At 47.3% G+C, this 19,667-nt stretch overlaps 1 protein-coding gene across 1 annotated transcript in view; it reads left to right on the forward strand.

Moving 5' to 3' along the window:
- Positions 1-851: 851 nt before the first annotated feature.
- The window catches only part of INSR (insulin receptor), a 55,905-nt gene continuing 37,089 nt past the window's right edge, over positions 852-19,667 (forward strand). Inside the window, exons 1-2 of the mRNA XM_033082078.2 lie at positions 852-936; positions 8,549-9,100. Coding sequence (XP_032937969.1) covers positions 852-936; positions 8,549-9,100 — 637 coding nt within the window. The remainder of the gene's footprint in view (positions 937-8,548; positions 9,101-19,667) is intronic.

Below are 19,667 nucleotides of genomic sequence, written 5' to 3' on the forward strand. Positions count from 1 at the left end.
AGAACGGTTTGGGTTGGAAGGGAACCTTGGAGCCCATCTCGTTCCACCACCTTCACTGTCCCAAGCTGCTCCAAGCCCTGTCCAGCCTGGCTTTGGGCACTGCCAGGGATCCAGGGGCAGCCACGGCTGCTCTGGGCACCCTGTGCCTGGTCCTCCCCATCCCCCCAGTAAAATTATTTCCCCTAATCTTTAACCTAACCCTACTCTCTTTCCATTTGAACCCACAGTGAGGTGAGCCTGCTCAACTCCTGCGTTTTACTCGCTGAACGCTACCGAGGCCACAGCGGCTCCTCGGGCAGCGGCAGCAGGGCTGACAGGGCCTGGACGGACAGAAGGCTGGATGGACAGACGGATGGTTGGACAGATGGATGAGTGGCTGGGTGGATGGTGATGGGTGGATGGTGACGGGTGGCCGGGTGGATGGTGATGGGTGGCTGTGTGGATGGTGATGGGTGGATGGTGATGGGTGGCTGTGTGGATGGTGATGGGTGGCTGTGTGGATGGTGATGGGTGGATGGTGATGGGTGGCTGTGTGCCGCCGCCGCCGCTGCTCCTCCCCCGGCCCGTCCCGTCCCGTGCCCGCGCTCCGCGCCGCCTCTTGCGGCCGCCCCGCTCGGCTCCCAGCTGACGGGGGCAGCCCCTTGTTTACTGGCCGGGGCGCCGCCGCCAGCCCGGCCTGCGCTGGAAGGGGCCGCCGGGCCGGGGCCGACACCGCGGGCAGGGAGGGGCCCGGCGCTATAAAGGGGCTCGGCGGGGGCTCCGCCGGCGATGCTCGGCCGGGCCCGGCCCCCGCGCCCGCCCCGCGGGCTCTGATTCGCGCCGGGCGGCGGCGGCCGCGGTAGCGGCGCGGGATGGGACCGAGAGCGGCGGCGGCCGCGGCGGCGCTGGCCGTGGCCGTGGTGCTGGGAGCCTGGTGCGGCCGCGGCCGCGGCGAGAGTGAGTGGGGGCCCGGCCGGGAGGGTTGGGGGGCGTTGGCGGCGGAGCGGGCCCGGCCCCGCCGTGCCCTTTGTACCTGCGCGGGGCCCGCGGGCAGCGCGGCCGCGGCCCGGAGCGCTCCCGGGTCACCTTCACCCCCGGCCCGGGGCCGGCGGGGAGGGCCCGGCGGCGGCCGAGATTGCAGCGGGCACGGGCGGGAGGGCAGCGGCGGTCCCGGCCCGCGGGGCCCCGCGCGGGCGGCGCCGGGCCGGGGTCAGCGGGGGCCGCGCCCGGGGCAGGCGCGGGGAAGGGGAAGGGCACGGGCCCCTCTCCGGTGCCGCTCCCCGGCTCCTTCCAGGGACGCTTCCCCCGTCCCTTCCCGCGGCCCTTCCCCGGTTCCTCCTCGGCTCTCCTGCCCAGTCCCTTTCCCGGGCCCTGCCAGGGGCTCGGTCGCCTCCCCGGTCCCTGTCTCGGCCCCGTCCCTGGGTCCCCTCCCCCGGTACACTCCCCGGTCCTTTCCCCGATTCTTTTTCGTGTTCCCTTCCATGTCCCTTTCCCAGGTTCGTTCCCCGGTCCCTTCCTGGCTGCCCTCCCCGGGTCCCCTCCCCAGCCCTGTGCCCCCGCCGCTCCTCGGCTGCCTCAGAACCGGCTCCGGTTTCAGGAGGGTTTAGTGTGGCCAGACGCGGAGGTTTTGTCTTTAACCACTTTTAGGTAGTGTGCCAAATCCACAGGTATTAAGACGGGAGAACTGCGGGGGGAGGCTCTGTGTGTACACAGGGGCTTGTAAAATACAAGACAGGGGTATAAAGATGTTGTGTTGGAGGTCACAAGCTTGTTAAACCCACGGCTGGCTCGAGGTTAAGCCTTACGGGCTGTTTTGATGGGTTACGTTAAATAAACTAGCTCAGGAAATCCTTTTAATGAGAGCTTCTTCAATTTAGGGCAATGCTTACAAATTTTTTTTGACAAAGGGAAAGTATTTATTTAGAGACAGCTGACTAGATCTGCGGGTCATGTCTTCAATAGACAATCTGCCTGTTGGCTTTCCCATCAGAAAAAACAAGAGCAGGAGAATCAGTTCAAGTACAGACAATACAGCGATGGAAATTATTGGGATATGTATGGGAGTCAGGAAATAAAGCAGGATTCCTGTGAGACATCCTCTTTTTCCAGCATTAGGACAAGTCACGTATTTCAAAAATAACCCAGTTTCTTCCCTCGTACGTATTTTTACCTTTGAAACCTTGCGAGAGGCCGGTGACACTGTGTTACCTTGGGAGCGTCAGTCCCAGCTGCTGTGGGCAAACCTGCCCGCCTCCAACAGAGATGGAAAAGGGAGTTGACATATAGCACTAATAATAAATAAATACGTGTGCAACCGGAGTCCAGCAGTTCCTAATTTGAAAACACTATTATTACTGCCACAGTGCAGCCTGTGATTTGGTTATTTATTTAAATCATATTTGCTTTTTGGGGTTCAAGCGTGTTTGTGTTCTAAACTCCCTAATCTTTGCTGTGTTACAGCGTGGTAGGAAAATGAACTCTTGAGTTCATGCATGGAGGAACAGGGGCACACAACAGCAAAGCAAGGCCTGGGCTGGAACATTTCTGTATCATTTTTACAGTGCAAATACTTTATGAAGTATTCTATAGACAATTCAGGCCATCAGGGCCCTGGTTTGCAAGGTTTTCAGCTGCTGTGGTGTTTAGTTCTGTTTTCTGGGGGCTTGGCTCTGATTTCTGAGAATGTTGAGGCCACAGAACACCACGGTGGGGATGGAAAACAAGGAAACAACGTGGGGCCGGCACTGCCTGGCTGGGGGGAAATGCAGGGACTAGGATTGCAAAAGCAAACAAGTTGTTCCCTGAGCAACGGGTGTGATGGAGGCAGCTTTCCTGGAGATGTGTTCTCACAGACAGGCCCCAGGTAATGCTGCTCTCCAGGACAATATTCCCCCATCCCTGGTTTTCCTTGTGCCCTGTGAATTTCTCTCCCTTTTGGCAGCATTGGGGAAGAGCTGGGGCCAAGCAACAGGTAGGTGGAGGTGGTTCAGGAGGCAATGGGGTGGATGGTAAAGTTCCCATTTACATCCAGATTATGAGGTTTTTCCTCCTCAATCCATCCCATTTTCCTAAATATTTTAGGAATACTTCATGTGAGGGCACTCTTCCTCTCTTACATGTGGTTAAAGGTAGTTGCTGAGTTCAGAAATTACTGACAGCAGTAGAAGAAAGGGTTAAGGTCTGACCTGTGCATAAAATGAAGATCCATATGTCTTGTTTTGGGAAGAAAGACAGGTTTGTGTATATTTTTTTTTTTTACCACTGTGTAAACATAATGCAACTTCTTGAAATAAATCTCGCACATGACTCATGCCTGTCAGTTCATTAGCTCTGGTATTTGGGGTGGGATTTACCTCACCTAGTTTTAGCCATCTGCTAATGGAGCAGCTTACTTTGGGTTCCTTTTCTGGTTAATAGAAAACTGATCAATGCAGTCATGGGAGTTTAAAGTGCTCTTCTCCCCTTCTGAACTCTTCCCCTAAATTTGGGAGCTGTATATGTGCTCCAGTACCCGCTGCTGATGTGGGAGTTGGGAATGCAGTTGAGAGATCTCTACTTAAGTCATCCTGTGAGACAAATTTCACTGTGTATTGCTGTAGTAACACACTTATAAAATAGGTTGCTTCTTAGTTAGTATCATATCTGGCTGATAGAGCTATTTTTGTGCTCGTAAACTCATTAAGAAACTGTTCCCTTGTCTCACCTCAAACCTGTTTTAATTTTTTATTAGTTGAAAGACTCACTCTACAATGAAATTTTGCTCCTGGGAGAATAAAGTAGGAAAAGTGAGTGCAGAAGGGCAGGGCTGTACCAAACCCAGGCCCCAGCATGTCCTGTCCCTTTTTTGGGGAGAGGCAGCACAGTGGCTGTCTCTGAGCAGTGTAAAACCCCAGAGCTTTGAGGAGGTCAGTTTTGAGGTGACTGCCTTGTGGGATATAAATGTTGATATGGGCGAGGTGTAGAAGCTGTTCCTGCTGCCTTTGGAGCAGGGGGATCCTCAGGTGTGTCAGCACTGAGCATTACCTGGGTGATCCTGGTGCTCCTGCTCTGTCAGCCCAGCTCTGGTGATCTCTGCATGGAAACGGGGCAGGACGAGTCGTGTTTGGGATTTGGGGTTTGAATCAAATGAGGGGAGCACAAAAACAGCCCAAGCCAGGCTTTAGGGGACAGACTGTCAGGGGTTTGCCCTCTGAGTTGAGGGTGGGAGGTAGCAGGCACCTGAGATGTTCCCTGGGGCTGGGGGTTTATAGGGGCTCATCTTGGAGTCCATATCCAGTTCGCTCAGCTCGAGGTGTCTGAGGAGCAGAACCGAAGCTTAAAAATCCATAGTTCACAATTAGATGGTTTTTATGTTTATTAATTGCTGCAATAGCCTAGAAGCTGTCACACAGTCCTTCCCTCTAAGCTGTTAGCAGGATGTTTTCCTGTCTCAGCAGTTATCTCAAGAAACACCCAAAAATCCTTTTCCCAGTTTCCTAAAGCCACTTCTAAAAAATCAGCCTTATGTCGAATCGCAATGCATTTGACCCAACCCAAGCAAGTGTAATTTTTCTGCAATGGTTTGTTTATTCAGTAGGCAGCAAACACTACAAAAAAAAGCAGAATTAACTAATAGTTACCTCAAGTGGTTTGCAGTCCTTCTGTGCCAGACTACACTGGTCTTGATTGTTAAAGGCCAGAGCTCTGAAGCAGTGAATCATTAAGGTTTGGTATCCACATGATTTACTATAAACAAGGTTTAAGTTCCAGCTATTCCCCTGGTTAGACTCTATCTTGAAAACTTAACCTCTGGCATCAGATCTGGTTTCTTCATTCAGGACTTGAAGGTTGTTACCAAACCAGTTTGTCCAAGAGGCTTTGGCATCTTGGGATTTGTTTGTTTGTTTGTTTTTTAAAAAGTGTGGCTTCATCTTGGTTTTCTGGGGGGGGCTGATGGAACATGTCTAGGATGATTTAGGAGTTTTTTGAGTGAGTAGCTTGGTAGCAGGGATGGAGCAGTGCTTCCTCTGGCAGCTCAGAGCTGTGCTGCTGTTTCTGCTGAAATTTAGGAATTTATGTGTAGTGAAGGTTTTGCCAGTAGTTTGCACAGGAGCAGTTTTGGGCCTACTACTGGAGAATCAATTTGTGATTTTTTTATTTCCCTGAAAGCTGATTTATGTGTTTTTTGAAACCAGGTTGTCTGTGTTATAATTGATGGCTCAACTTTGCTCTCCTTCTTCTGGGATCAAACCTGCCTTGCCTTCCTACTGAATGGTTGATTAATTCTCCTGTCCCTGCAGAAGAAATACTATCGAGAGAAGCTGTGGAAAAACACTTATTACTTTGCTTAACACTGCTTCTTGTTGTCCTGGTAACAATAAATTTATGGGGTGACTTAAGCTGCTACTGCATGAACAGGAGATATAAACTGCTGAAAATTCAAAGGCATGAAAAGATGGAGAAACCTCCAACTAAAAAGCATATTTTGTTTCAGATGTTCTTAATTCCTTATTATTCTCTTTGATCTTTGAGGTGTTAAAAAGAAGGAGCTTAGATACCATTTATCACTTAAAAACTAAATTGAAGTAGAACCTGAAAAATAATTAAGTGTGATTTTTCTCTGAATGTGGGGAAAAGCAGCTGATGAACCATGGGTGTTGTACTTCCAGCTCTGGAAGATTTATATTTTTAACTCTTCAAAAGCTTCACTCATCTGTTTTTAGATCCACCTTTAGCTAACCTTTGTTCCTTAACACATCTTTTCAAACTGTTTGCAGTTGTTAGCCTTTGGTCACCTTTCCTGCAGCCTCCAGTGGGGAATGTGTGTCAGGATGAGGAGAGCTGGGAGTGAGGGAGGTTTGTACCCTGTGGGGGTGTTCAGATGGTTGCTTTTTTTGTGGAGGTTGGAAGATCTTTGAGCAGTTTTTGGGCTGTTTGGACCAGGAGCAGCATGGCTCATGTTAGTGGTGATCTCCAGATGCTTGAAAGGTTCAGGAGCAGAGTAATTTAACTGGTTTGAGTGTTTAAGGAGACAGGTGAGAGGTTCAGGAGCAGAGTAATTTAACAGGTTTGAGTGTTTAAGGACAGGGGTGAGAGCTGTGAACTCCAGAACTGCATTGACCAGGAGTGCCAGGACACAGGGAATGGTTTCCCACTGCCAGAGGGCAGGGCTGGATGGGATATTGGGCAGGAATTGTTCCCTGGGAGGGTGGGCAGGCCCTGGCACAGGGTGCCCAGAGCAGCCCCTGGATCCCTGGAAGTGTCCAAAGCCAGGTTGGACATTGGGGTTTGCAGCAGCCTGGGACAGTGAAGGTGTCCCTGCCATGGCAGGGATGGCACTGGATGGGATTTAATGTCCCTTCCAGCCTCTTCCAGCCCAAACCACTGTGGGATTCAGATCATCCTCTCTGAATCTTTCCTGGTTGTGGATCTGTTCCTCTGCCAGACAGGACTGTGACTTTTCCTCAGTGCTGGGCACTGTGTGATGAAGTGCCCACCCAGGCTAGCTCCTCCAGACCAAGCTCCTCAGCTCTGTTCCTGCAGAAAAGGAAGATTTCCACAGCCTGAAAACGCAGCCACAGCACTCAGGGCTTTGTCCTGGCCGTACCTGACTGCAGATCTTTCCCTCCCTGCTCAAGGTGCCCTGTCCAGGGGGCTGGGCAGGGGTGGTGTGGGTGCAGGGCTTGTGTGCAGCCCCTGGTGACTCACCTCATTCTATCCAAAATGATGAAAGACAGAGGCAATTGTGCTCAGGGTATTCATGCATCTCGTGGCCTTCAGCCACAGCAATAGCCTGCAGCTCTGACTCAGAAGTAATTCCTGGTCTGTACTTTTTGACCTTTCCTTTTCCTTAAGGTCAGCTGTCCATTGCAGCAGCCAGTGCATTATCCTGGGGTGGGCACCACAATCATGAGAACCAAGAATAAATAAGAATCAAGATGTTGGATTTTGAGTTTATCTGGTAATTTTAGCTGCACTGGTGGCTTGTAGATTGAATTCAGTCTTTCATTTCCTTACATGTCCTTCTGTCACTTCTCCTTTCACTGTCCTGACCCTGCCACACACTTGCTCCTTTGGAAATACCAGTGTTATTTATTGCAAATAAATGTCCAGGGCACTGAAGCTGAATCTGTTGCTCTCCCAGGTCTTTTATCCCAGGTTAGGATTTGCAGCAGTACAGTTTGCTGCTGGCTGGTCATCAGGTTCCTTTTCCCACTTTTTCCAAGTACATCCTTAATCCTTGAGGCACCGTGCATTGGCTTTTTTCTTCCAGAAAGCAATTTATGAAATGACTTGGATATAGTGCCAAAAAATCCCATTGGGCAATAGCATTGCTTCAAATCCCATATTAGTATTGCCCTTTTTTTTTTTTTTTTTTGTCTTGCAGTCAGTGGAGCAAAATTTTGAATAATCATTAAGGTATTTGCATAGAATTTGGTTTTAACCCCTACAGCAGTGGTCTGTGTTAAACTATGAGGAGTCAGACAATCTTAACTATGAAATATTTTGTCCACATCAGTTTTGTAAGGCTGGGCGATCCCTTGGAGCTGTGATGTGATGGTTTTATAGTTGGTGAACTTTACTTATAGTGAGGGGAAAAAAAATAGGAAAGAGCCTGTGTTTTTTGTTCTTAAGTGTGGAGGGAAGACACTGGCCCAGCTGTAGACAAAAGAGAGATTCCTTTGAGTGGTTGCTGTCTTCAGAAAGGAAAAATTCAGGAAGAATCCACCTGGATTTGAACATTAAGGTCTGCCTGATGTTTATATGGAGTTGGTTTCAAAAGAGTTGTCACAGATTTCCTTCTTGATTTCTTACCTGTACTTAGAGTTGAAAAAATATTTCCCTATTCAAACTTTATTCAAACTTGGGGCCTGGATTCCTATTATTCAATTTACCTGCTAGTTTATGCTTCATGTGTTTGTTCACTTTGCCAGTTCTTTGGTTACTGGTTCTATAAAATAAACTGCCTGGATAGTCAAGACAGGGAGATTTGCACCCTTGAGAAAATAATAACAAAAAAAGCCCCAACATCTCATCTGAAAAGAATGCTCAGGGCAAAAATTACTAATGTAGTAAATTAGTCCTGTCAGCAGAGTCTGGGCAGGAGCGTGGGCTGTGCTCCTGTGCATTTCCAGGTTTTTCTGCTCTCTTCCCAAGCACTACCATCTCTGGCCATTATTCTTTTCCTATCTTCACCTCCCTGCTACTATTCAAAATGACTCCCTCTAATCCCTGGCATTAATTGCACAATCTGAGATGAGGTAGGTGTGTTGCTGGCAGCTACCTAGAGGAAACAGCCCAGACATCTCTTCCCTTTGTGAGCGCCAAGTGATGTCCCAGGACTGGTGTTACCACTGCAGTCGTGATAGAGGCAGCAGGCAGGGACTCAAGATGGCAGAAAAAATGATGAAATACTTTTGTTTTGTAACCATGTACCAGGGAATGTTCCCCACAGTGGATTTCTTAACACTTGAAGCCTGCCTTGCTGAGAGGGCCACGTGTCCCGAGCAGAGCTTGGACAAAACTGAGCGTTTAGAAAGCGACAGCAATGAACCTTCTGTTCAATAATAAATTGTCCTTTGCCTCGCAGTTTGCAGGAGCATGGACATCCGCAACAACCTGACCCGGCTGAACATGCTGGAGAACTGCACTGTGATCGAGGGCCACCTGCAGATCCTGCTCATGTTCAAAACCAAACCCGAGGATTTCCGCGAGCTCAGCTTCCCCAAGCTGACCATGATCACAGACTACCTGCTGCTGTTCCGTGTCTACGGCCTGGAGAGCTTGAAGGGCCTCTTCCCCAACCTCACTGTGATCAGAGGGACTCACCTGTTCTTCAACTACGCCCTGGTGATCTTTGAGATGGTTCACCTGAAGGAGATCGGCCTCTACAACCTGATGAACATCACCCGGGGCGCCGTGCGCATCGAGAAGAACAACGAGCTCTGCTACCTGTCCACCATCGACTGGTCCAGGATTTTGGATTCTGTAGAAGACAATTACATCGTGGCCAACAAGGATGACAAAGAGGAGTGTGGAGATGTGTGCCCAGGCACTGTGAAAGGGAAGAGCAACTGTCCCCCCACGGTGATAAACGGGATTTTCATCGAGCGCTGCTGGACGCACGATCGCTGCCAGAGAGGTGAGTGCACAGTGAGGGCTCTCAACTGGGGCTTTGCTGTCAAATTTTGACCTGGCAGGACCTGTGGGGCCCTTGCACAGGGTGCCCAGAGCAGCTGTGTCTGTCCCTGGATCCCTGGCAGTGTCCAAGGCTGGGTTGGATGGGGTTTGGAGCAGCCTGGGGTAGTGGAAGGTGTCCCTGCCATGGCAGGGGTGGCACTGGATGGGCTTTAAGGTCCCTTCCCACCCAAACCACTCTGGGATTCTTGGAGGCCTGATCTGTGCCAACTGATTGCTGCTTGTAAGCACAGATTCCCAAAAGCAGAGCTGAAAATTGACCTTAGAAGGTGATGAGAAAACCTTTGGGGTGGGTTTGAGCAGTTCTTTCACCTGTGTTTATAAGGCATCCAGAATTCTGTGTTTGGTTCTTCTGCAGAGTCAGGAGCTGCCCAGAGCTCACCATTGTAGTGGGCTGTGAGTGTCCTGTGTAACAATTGGTACTCTGAGTGTGTTTATTGGGGTTTGGGTAGGGAATGAAAGTCCAGACTGACTCAGGGGCTGCAGCAGGTGAAGCACAGCAGTGGGGAAGAGTCTCAATAGAATAAACCCCATTCTGGAAAGGTGCAATTCCATTTGTACCTAAACCTTCCTGCCATGAAAAGGTGTAAGATCTGTGCATGAGTGAGCAGCGCTGGAAGCCAAGTCAGACCTGAAGGGGAAGAGAGAAGGAGGAGAGAGGACCTGGATGGGGTAGAGAGAGAAATAAGAGGGCTTTGGTTCAGGGGAGAAACCGTGCTCAAAAACTCACTGCTGCTGCCACCCCAGTCCTCAAATGTATTAGAACTGCTTTTAATTTCATACAGATTTGTTTTTTTCCTAACTTGGAACTGACCTTAAGCTTAGCTTTAATTATATATTGGGTTTGATTTATGTTAAATCTGACCTGACAGGGAGCAAAGTGAATTGAGGTGAGAGTGACACATTTTGGGTTGTCTGCCTTTCTGGAGGTCGTGCATCCAAACGAACCAGTGTGTCCTGAGACGAAATTAGGAAACTTGTGGGCTGGAGAGAAATTCTTGCCAAGCTTTAAAGGGCAGCTCTGAGTGCTAAGTGCCAAATTTGAGGAGGAATTCCTACCAGTATGCACAAACTAATGCAATTAATGTGGTTTCTCCTCTGCTACTCCTCACCCCAAAATCGTCCAGCTTCCTTTTAAAGAAAGTGGTTATTTTTTGTGGCCAGAATAACAGGGTATGAGCAAGAAGATGCAAGTGTGTACGTGTGTTCCTTTTTTTAAATGAAAAATAAGATTGTAAAGCATTTTATTTATAAACTTTCAGGTATGCAGTTACATCAGCACTGAAACCTGGTTTCTTGTGCATTTCATGTGCTGTGTTTTCTGCTGTTTCCTGAGGTTAAAGGTCTGATTGGCACTTTTTTAGTGCCTAGACCATAATGCCCCAAAATTCCTGTGAATTTTCTAGGGCTGTGTTGCAGCAGACTGGAGTGGATGGTTTTCTCTCCTTTAAAAAACTGCCTGCTTCCATGAAACCCGAAGAAATGTAAGATTTTAATGATAATATTTGACCATTGGGACAGAAATCTGAGCTCCTGAGCCTCTTGTGCAAGAGTTTGTCGGAGGGCACCTGTCCAGTACCTGTCTCAGCTCAGTCTGTTTGACCCAGAAATTGAGATTTTAATCAGAAAATGGTTTCAAAAGGCACTGTGCACAGATGCTCTGGTTATGTGTGTCCCTTGCAAAAGGAGCAGTAGGGAAGCAGTGTTCCTGCATATTTGTGCAGTGACTGGAATGCACTTCCCAAACCACTTAACAAGCCGAGCTTATCTTTGTTTTGAACGTTTGGATTTGGACTTTAATTTTTTGGTGGCCGCTGTTTTGCACAAGCTGGGATCTGTGTGATCCCGTGCCTTGTGACACCTGCCCCTGTGCTTCTGCAGTTGTTTTGACAGCCTCAGAGGTTTTTTTAGACCTTTTTTTGTCTGTTTGTGAGTAGCCTTTAGACTCTGAGCACACGCCGATGGTGGAGATTAAGTGACATTTATTTAGGAACCTGCCGGTGCAATCGCTGCCTCCTCTGTTCTCGTGCCAGCCCTAATGTATCCTTAGCATGTGTAATTGTTTTGTCAAGATTATTAAAAGCTTGTGTGAATTGTATTTTGGCTTTCCTTAGCCTGAAGAGCCTTGCAGCAGCTCCCAGTACTCAGGGTATTAATGTCATGAAATCTTTCCCTCTGCGTTTCTGCAGCTTATCTGGGAATCTTCAGCAGCTAATGCAGTGCTGAAGTTTCCTGGCTCTTTGGATTTAAGTGTATTCTCTTTTATTTTTTCTCTTTATCTTCTAACCAGAATGAAATGTAGCAATTTCGGTATCATTTTCACAGGGAAGTTTGGTTTGTGTGGAGTTTTTAACCCAGGTTATTTGTACCCTTGGTTTGTTTAATGAAACTTGGTGTGGAATCTCCTGGTTCTGTTTTTTTTTTTTATTTTTTTGCATCTCAGGATGGGAAGTTGTTGCTGTCTAAACTGCTGCCCTGGGACTGGGAAAAACCCTTAAAGGATATGTAAATATTGATTGTTTTGATTTTACAGAGTGGGTGTCAATTGACAGACAAGTCCCAAGCTGACCGGCTTTTCCAGCCTGCTGAGCTTGGAGTCTGGCTGCAAAATACTGGGAGATGGGCAAGAAATTTGGGAGAGCACCTGTGGGAAGGCTTGAAGATGTCACAGAAAATGAACTGCCTGGCAGGAGGGGACAGCCAGGGGTCTCTTCTCCCAGGGGCAGGGCACAGGATGAGAGAAAATGGCCTCAAGTTGCCCCGGGGGAGGTTTAGGTGGGATATTGGGAAAACCTCTGCATGGAAAAGGTTGTGAAGCATTGGAGTCACCATCCCTGGAGGTGCTCAGAGGCACTGAGGATGTGGCACTTGGGGACAGGAGTTAGGGTGAACACAGTGGTGGTGCTGATGGTTGGACTTGGTCTCAAAGGTCTTTTCCAGCCTTAAGGACTCTGTGATTCTCTGAAAGATGTTGAGTGTCTGGGAAGTGGAAAAGTTGGGGCTGGAGTGGGGTCCTGGTGTCCCCCATCCCTTCCCCACCATGCCCTGCCCCTCCCCTGTGGCTGCTCCATGTTTTATCCCTCCTTTATTTAATTATTCCTTATTTAATCAGCATAAATATCCCAGTTTACTCCAAAACTAACTTTTCAGTTATAGCATGGAATTATCTCCAAGGCACACATCCAAGCCTCTGAATCATCCCTGTAGCTACAATTCCAGTCTGGAATTTATTTATTTTTTTTTTCAGTTGATGATAACGTGTTCAAGACAGCAAAGTAAAGGATCTTCTTACAGACATTGGAGCAAAGGTTGGGGATGAAAACAGTGGGGAGGAACTGAAATCATTTGTGGGCAGCTGCACCTTTGGAAGAACCAGTGCCAGGATTGAGGACTCTCTGTCTGAGTGCAGGGATGTGTAGGTGGATGCACCATGGATTGAAATCTGTTGGGATGTGCTTCCTCAGAGTTTTCTCTGTTTTTTTCCCTAAATCACTCATGTTGGTGTGAAAACCAAGTTGGTTCAGTTAAGGCCAGCTCATGTTATATTTTGGGTAGGCAGGGAGGGAAATGTGTAGTCTGTTTGGAATTTGGGTCTAGCCTGATGCTGTTTATGGCAGCCAAGTGCTGTTCCTGTTCTGGGGGTTTTGTACCTCTTCAGTGACATTTTTAACAGGGTTTTTTTTGCACATACACAGTTATTTTATTGCCATCCAAACGTACTTCTTGGCTTCTTGGTCCTGCACTGCAGAGAGCGCCTTTGCTGAAGAATGCAGACAACAAAAATGCTGGAAATGCCACGTCCTAGACCTCAGTCTGGATCTGCCAAACATGATTTTCATATTTCGCATTTTTTCCGCGTCTTTTTTTTTTTTTCTATACGTCTGTCACTCCTCTTGCGGAAGGAACAATTCCCTCTGAAATAGGATTTCCTGCCAATTCTCCCTGCAGTCAGGCTGCTCTGTCCATACAGAGCTTGGAGCAGCCTGATGGGTTTGACAGTCTAATTATAAAGCTTTTATTACAGGTCATGTGGAAGTGGAGTAAGGCAATAGGAAGGAAAAGTGGAATGGCCAAATAGAAGTTAGCAGCGAAATGATCTGCAGTATCAGACAGTCCCTTGGTGAACACTGAAGGGCCACATTCCTGGAACATAAGGATGGATATCTGAAATAGTTTTTACAGGGCCAAGTAGTGATAGGAAAAGGGGGAATGGTTTTATACTGAAAGAGGAAATATTTAGGCCAGATGTTAGGGAGAAATTCTGTACTCAGAGGGCAGGGAGGCCCTGGCACAGGGTGCCCAGAGCAGCTGTGGCTGCCCCTGGATCCCTGGCAGTGCCCAAGGCCAGGCTGGACGGGGCTTGGAGCAGCCTGGGACAGTGAAGGTGTCCCTGCCATGGCAGGGGTGGCACTGGATGAGCTTTAAGGTTCCAAGCTAAACCATGCTGGGATTAATTCTGTAATTCTGTGAACTGTAGGCTTCCATTCATTGGAAGGTAAGACAGAATTCAAGTTCCCTTACTCATCCTGAATGAAACCTTTGTAGGAATCTGTTATCCTCTTGATCTTGGGGCTTCTTGCTACCAGGAAATTTGAGTTATTATGCATGTGGGCCATTTCAGGTCTGTCAGTAGGCTCCTTTTTCCCACCTATTATCTCATTTTCCATGATAAAAGCAAAAGTTGTTTCTCCATTAGTGCAATTTAGAATTTGTGGCAGAATACTGACTTTGTAGAAAGTAGATGAAACAATTTGTGTCCATTGAAAAGGATGTAAAGCAGCAGACAGAAAGGATGAAAGTCTGGAATAATTGACATGCAAAGAGTTGCTAAAGAAAGGTGCTGTGTCAAAATAATAATGTTTTTCCCAGTTTTGGTGGGATTTTTGGAGCTGTCCTGTGCAGACCCAGGAACTGGACTCTATGATCTTTGTGGGTCCCTTCCAAATCAGGACATTGTGTGATTTATTTTTTTTTCTATCATGTTGGGAAACAAGTCTAGAGACAAAGAAATACAACAGGATCTCTCTTTAATTTCCCTGTGATTTATCTGGGGAAAATTCTGGGACAGATAAGGGACAGGTAAGGAACTGAGGAGTTGCTTTGTTCCCAAGTACAAGCAGCACAACAAAGCCCTGAGAAAAACATTGCTCAGCCTGAAATGTCTTTCAACTGCTGTGAAACAGCACTGAGCACTCTGAGCAAGACCAGTGCCAGCAGAAATTCTGCAACTCTGAACATCTTCAAGGCAGCTTTGAATAACAAAGTTCAGAGGTGTGTGTGGGAAACGCTTTGTGATGTTTACTTAGGTAGAAATATTACTTAGCAACAGCTTCCTGTAATTTTTATGTGCTGGGAATTTCTGTAACCATGAGCTTGGTTTTATTACCTTTGTATGGGAAAGGGGTCTCGAAGCACTGAGCAGACTCAGCCAACCTCAAGGGCAAAGATATTTTTAAAGCTTCAAACACAAAGGAAATTTTTCCAGTTGCTACTACATGAAGTGGAAGTGCTCCTTTTATTTGGAGATCTGATAAGGGCTGCCTTTTTTTCTTTTCCCTTGCTCTGACAAATGCCAGATGGAAGCTGACACCGGATAATCTCACTGGGGTGTCTGTGCTGACCCTGCCAAGCTCCAGCTTTATTGAGGGCCCATAGCTGGGGCAGTGGTGACACTTTGCCAACACTGAGACATCCTAAACTAATTCACTTGAGCTTATTAAGAGTAGTTAAGAGATTTATGGTGCTTGGGGTTTGTGATACAGCCCAGAATTGGGGGAGAAGGGGTGGAAGCAATCCCTCTGTACAAATGGCTGTTTAAGGATATGCTCCTTTGGAAACACCAAACAAACCTGGGGAAGGATCTGGAGTGGTGTTTCTCCACTGAGCTGTGTGATGCAAGACTGTAGGATTTCCATACAAGGGGTCTCAGCTTGCTGAGAAATCCCCACATGTGCAGCTGAGCTGATGTTTCATCAGGTTCTTCACTGCTGCATCTTTACTTAAATTCGGATTTGGGAAGTGAAGATTTTCTGTTCCTGTCCCAGTTCCCAACCCACACTTCAGAAGCAACTGTCTGACCCATGTCATCTTTAGAAATGTAAATACACAGTAAATACAGAGAATTCCTGCCCACAGTTAAGAGATCTGAATTCCTGTACAAAAATCTTGTCAAGGCAAAGAGATATTTTGCTGCTGATACGGTAAAAACTGGGAAAGTTTTTGCCTTGTTTGGTTCAAGTTGCTGTTTTGATTCTTTCACCTCTCTCCAAAACCTTTGTTATTTGAGTTGGTGTCTGGGCCCTAGAGGAGTTCAGTGCCTTACCTGCAGTGGTTCAGCACTGAGGATATTCCAGGTGTTCTTAAATCTCTGGTCCTCAGTGCTGACTCCTTGGGAGTTCCAAGAGTGCTTCAGGTAGAACTTTCTCCCCTTCAGGAACAGTTCCAAGTTACCTTTTTTTGCTTAAACAAGGGAACCTGCACTACCCCTTGTTAGATAAAAGTCAGGAGACCTGGCAGACACTCTTTGGAAAATGCTGCTGTCTGGGTGTGCAAAGGGAAAGTCAGAGAATGTAAAAAAACCATAATAATAATAATAGTGAGTGACAGAGTTAACATGTGTTGGTAGTGCATGAATGGGAGAGCAGGAAATGGTTCACCTGGCGTGATGTGTTTGCTCAGGGAGGAGCAGATGTGTTTCATTCAGAGCAAATCCTGCTGGATGTTCAGGGTGCTTTGGTGCTGTAGGCAATGGTGGGGAATACACCTTGTGTATTCTGTGTGTTTTCTTCCCTTTATACCTGTTTCAGAAGGCAGGGCAATGAAATCCTGCATTTTAAATATTTTAATTATTGTAAAAATATTCTAAATTCCAATGCCCCTTCCCAGATTTAGGCAAAATGAGCAGAATAAATGGGGCAACACTCTCTGATTTTACAGGGAAGGGACTGGAAATCTTTGTTGTTCAAGGCTGTGAAGGGATTGTGAGCTGTTGGGTCTGTACAAAGAAGTGCATTCAGAGTGTGTGAGCAGACCAACTGAAATATGTCACTTGGCAAAGCTCTCTGAAACATCTTTCCCTATCAGGAATTGGATTTGACAGGGATTGCCTCTGTAAATAATTGCTGTGCTTAAAAAATATCCCAACAAAACACAAAAACCCCAAAACAAACCACAAAAAAAAGGTCAACCCCCCAGGTGTGACCAGCACAAAGATTATTTCTGACTGAAAGGTTGAGGATTTCAGGACCTTTTGATTAATTACAGAGCTGGGGAATAACCAGCCGTGTCCTGGAGGAAGCAACACTCACCCTCCTCTCAGCTTGTAACAATAGCTGGGTACAAGTTCAATGATTAGGCTTCCCAATTATATCCTATAATTGTCTACAAATTCCCATTGAGGGATGTGAATGAACTTGCTGGGATGTTTATGCTGCTTAATTAAGAAAAAAACCTTGGGTCAGGGGAAGTTGTGGGGGTCCTGGCTGGGATTGCCTGCTTGGGACGAGCCTGTAGCTATTGCAGTTCCTGCTTTGACCCCAGATTTTGTCTGGCATTGCATAAGTGTGCAGGCAGATATGGATCACAGCCATTGCCTTGTCTTTATCTCTGTTTTGGATGAGGGTACTGGGGGGCACCGGGCTGACGTCGCTGCAGGTTGTCGGCCTGGCTTTTCTTTTGGCTTGTGACATGGAAAACAAACAGAGAATCAGCTTTGGCTCCATGCAGTGCTTAAATACTGGCTGAGTGCTTTAATGGTTTCATGTGAAGAGTCTGGATTCCTTGTGGATCTGGGTTTGACCTGACGGAACAGGGCAGGATGCTCAGCACCTGCACAGTTTTATTGTTGGAATTGAATGCTCTGTACTAAGGAGTTTCTGTACCCTCAGTAGGAATGCCTTAATTTGAGATTGTGTTTATTTTCCTGCCTCCTGGGCACCTTGAGGGGTGAAGGCTCTCAGGAAAATGATGTTTTGAAGCAACTCTCACCAAAAGGCTGTAAAGTCCAGTTAGAACAGCATTCAGCAGAATGTTGGGATTAATTCTCTTCAGCATGTTTTTAAAGAACCCAGGGTGTGTGTGGTTTTGGTGCACTCCAGAAAGAGAAACTTGATTTTAATCTTGTGTATCAGGTCAGAGGTGCCCTTTTCCAAGGATGCCAGAACTACTGCCCCACTGGAATGATGACTTGGGCAGTTCCAGCTTTTCAGAGCTCAGCTCCCACTCTGCAGTTGCTGATGCACTGGCAGGTGCTGGACGAGTGAACTGTCAGGAATTGTGACCCTTCTCAGGAATTATGTCTTATTCATAGACATAAGGGGGTGGCAGGTATTTAGCAGGATTGGTCTGATGAAGTGTGTGTAACTTGCAAGGTCTTTTCAGTTCTGTTTTCTGTGCAGTTTGGAGGCTTCTGGAGCTGCATGCATCGAGCGCTGGTCACTCAGGACTCTCAGAGGATCAGTGCTGGTGTGTGGCCACACTGGGATTTCAGGGCCCTGATGGGATGAGCTGAACCTGAGCTCAGTTTACAGCACAAGACTGATGGTTTTAAAGTCAGGGTTAAGGGAGCTTAGGGAGCGGGTTTGTCAGAGATCAGAGAAAACACCTGCGAGCTGACAGGACTCTGCGGTTCTGCCTCTCAGCTCACTCTGGTCTGACCCCTGGGCATGATTCCTCACTTAGTGGTTTTTAAAATGTGAATTGTCTGGGGCAGGAGGGAGGAGGTTGGTCCCAGTGTGTTCATCAAAACAAAGCCTGTTGGATGTAGGGTGTGAGGAGGGAAGGTTCATAGGGCAGGGGAGCAGGCAGGTTTGGAGTTGTGGAGCTGTGATTTCCAGCCCAATTTTTCATGTTTTTCTCTGGGTTTGTAGCTGTGGGAGTTGAATTATGCTGAGAGCTCACAGCATTATTGCCCAGCAAGGCTTTAACCCCATGAGCAGGGGTCCCAGGGCAGGAGTTTGGGCTCTCCACAGTGTTCAGAGGTGCAGGAGCAGACAAGAGGAAGGAGTAGGGTGCTGGGATGTGACATTCTCACATGGCACTTTGATTACACAAAATGGGGCTGTTTGCTGGCTGATTTTCCTCCATGGATGTAAAGAGCCCAGGTCTGACTCTGGGTGTTCAAGGATGGATTATTTGGGGTCTGTGGCAGAGCTGCTGAACTTGGCAGTGTTGCTTCCAATAATGTGAGTGAGACACTCTCAGCTTTTGAGGCGTTTGCTCTGAAATGTCTGCAGGACCTGAGAGTTCACTCAAAACCTGCAGCAAAAAAGTCAAATTCCAGTTATTGCACTGAACTGGGCACTGGGAAATCCCTCACGCAGAGGCTCCAGACAAACCCTGTCGTATCAACAGCGTTTTATGATTGATAAAGTACATAAAGAATGTTTGCACTTGAAGGTGGGCTTGATTAGAAAATCTCAGGAACTGTGCAGGAAGCCTTATCCCTGTGTTTTGGTTTCCCAGGAGCATGTGCAATTCCACAGACATCACAGGATAACAAAGCATTTTTCTGTTTCCATTTTCAACTTCATTAAGCACATCCATGTTGTGTTACGGCACTGCAAGGATTTTAATACTTCATGAGCAATGAAAGGATTCATTAAAATTTGAGTATCAGACAAATGTTCTTCTTGTCTTTTCTGCAAAGACAATCCAATTATATTCTCTGGGTAGTGCAAACACAGAGCAGTGGTTTAATGAAATGAGCAGGACTGTGTTTTTCTGGTCTTGGGTCTTTTCTGAATGTCATCTTTCTGAGGTCTGAAGCTGATCACACTGATGTGTTTACACAGCTTCAGTTTGGGATGGAGGAGTCCAAGAGCTCCCTCTAAGTACCCCTCCAAAGCTCCCAAAAGCCAGAGAGGAAATGGAGCTCCTCAGTGTCGTGTCTGAGTGTCTGAAAGTCTCGCCCAGTGGAGCCTTAACAGGGCTTAAAGGAGTAAGGCTTTTGTTTTAAAACAGTACTTGACGTGAGGCCTTTAAAGCTGAATAAACTAGTTCTCTGTTCATTCAGTCCTGTGGATTTTAGGCTCTGGGAATCTGAGCACTGTTTCTGGCAAGGGGAGCCTAGCACACAGGACACTCTTACCTGGAGACGTAAGGATAAAGCAATTTAGGTAGAAGCTGGTGCTTTATCTGAAACAACTTCTCACCTCATCACATCTCTACAATTATTAAATTAACAAAAGAAATGTCATGTGTAGCTCTCCTTAGGCTTCTCTTCCACACTCCAATAACCTTACCTCCAGAGCTGCTTAAATAATTCGTGTAGTGTTTGCCTGCTCTCTCAGTGCTTGGATATCGAGTTTCTAGTCCACAAAACCAGTCCATTCGAACTGGGTATCTGCATCGAGCGTCAGTTTTGGTTCTGGGAAATGTGAAATGTTCTGCTTTGAGGCTGTACAGTGTGTGAATTTGGTGGGTGTGATAAGAAAAACGTCCCCGTGTTTTGCATGGCTCCGGCGGTGGAAGGAGGAGCGGGCGCGTGACGCTGCTCGCTCAGCAGCACCAGG

The sequence above is a fragment of the Catharus ustulatus genome, chromosome 29 (assembly GCF_009819885.2).
Source record: "Catharus ustulatus isolate bCatUst1 chromosome 29, bCatUst1.pri.v2, whole genome shotgun sequence".
Classification (NCBI taxonomy): Eukaryota; Metazoa; Chordata; class Aves; order Passeriformes; family Turdidae; genus Catharus; species Catharus ustulatus.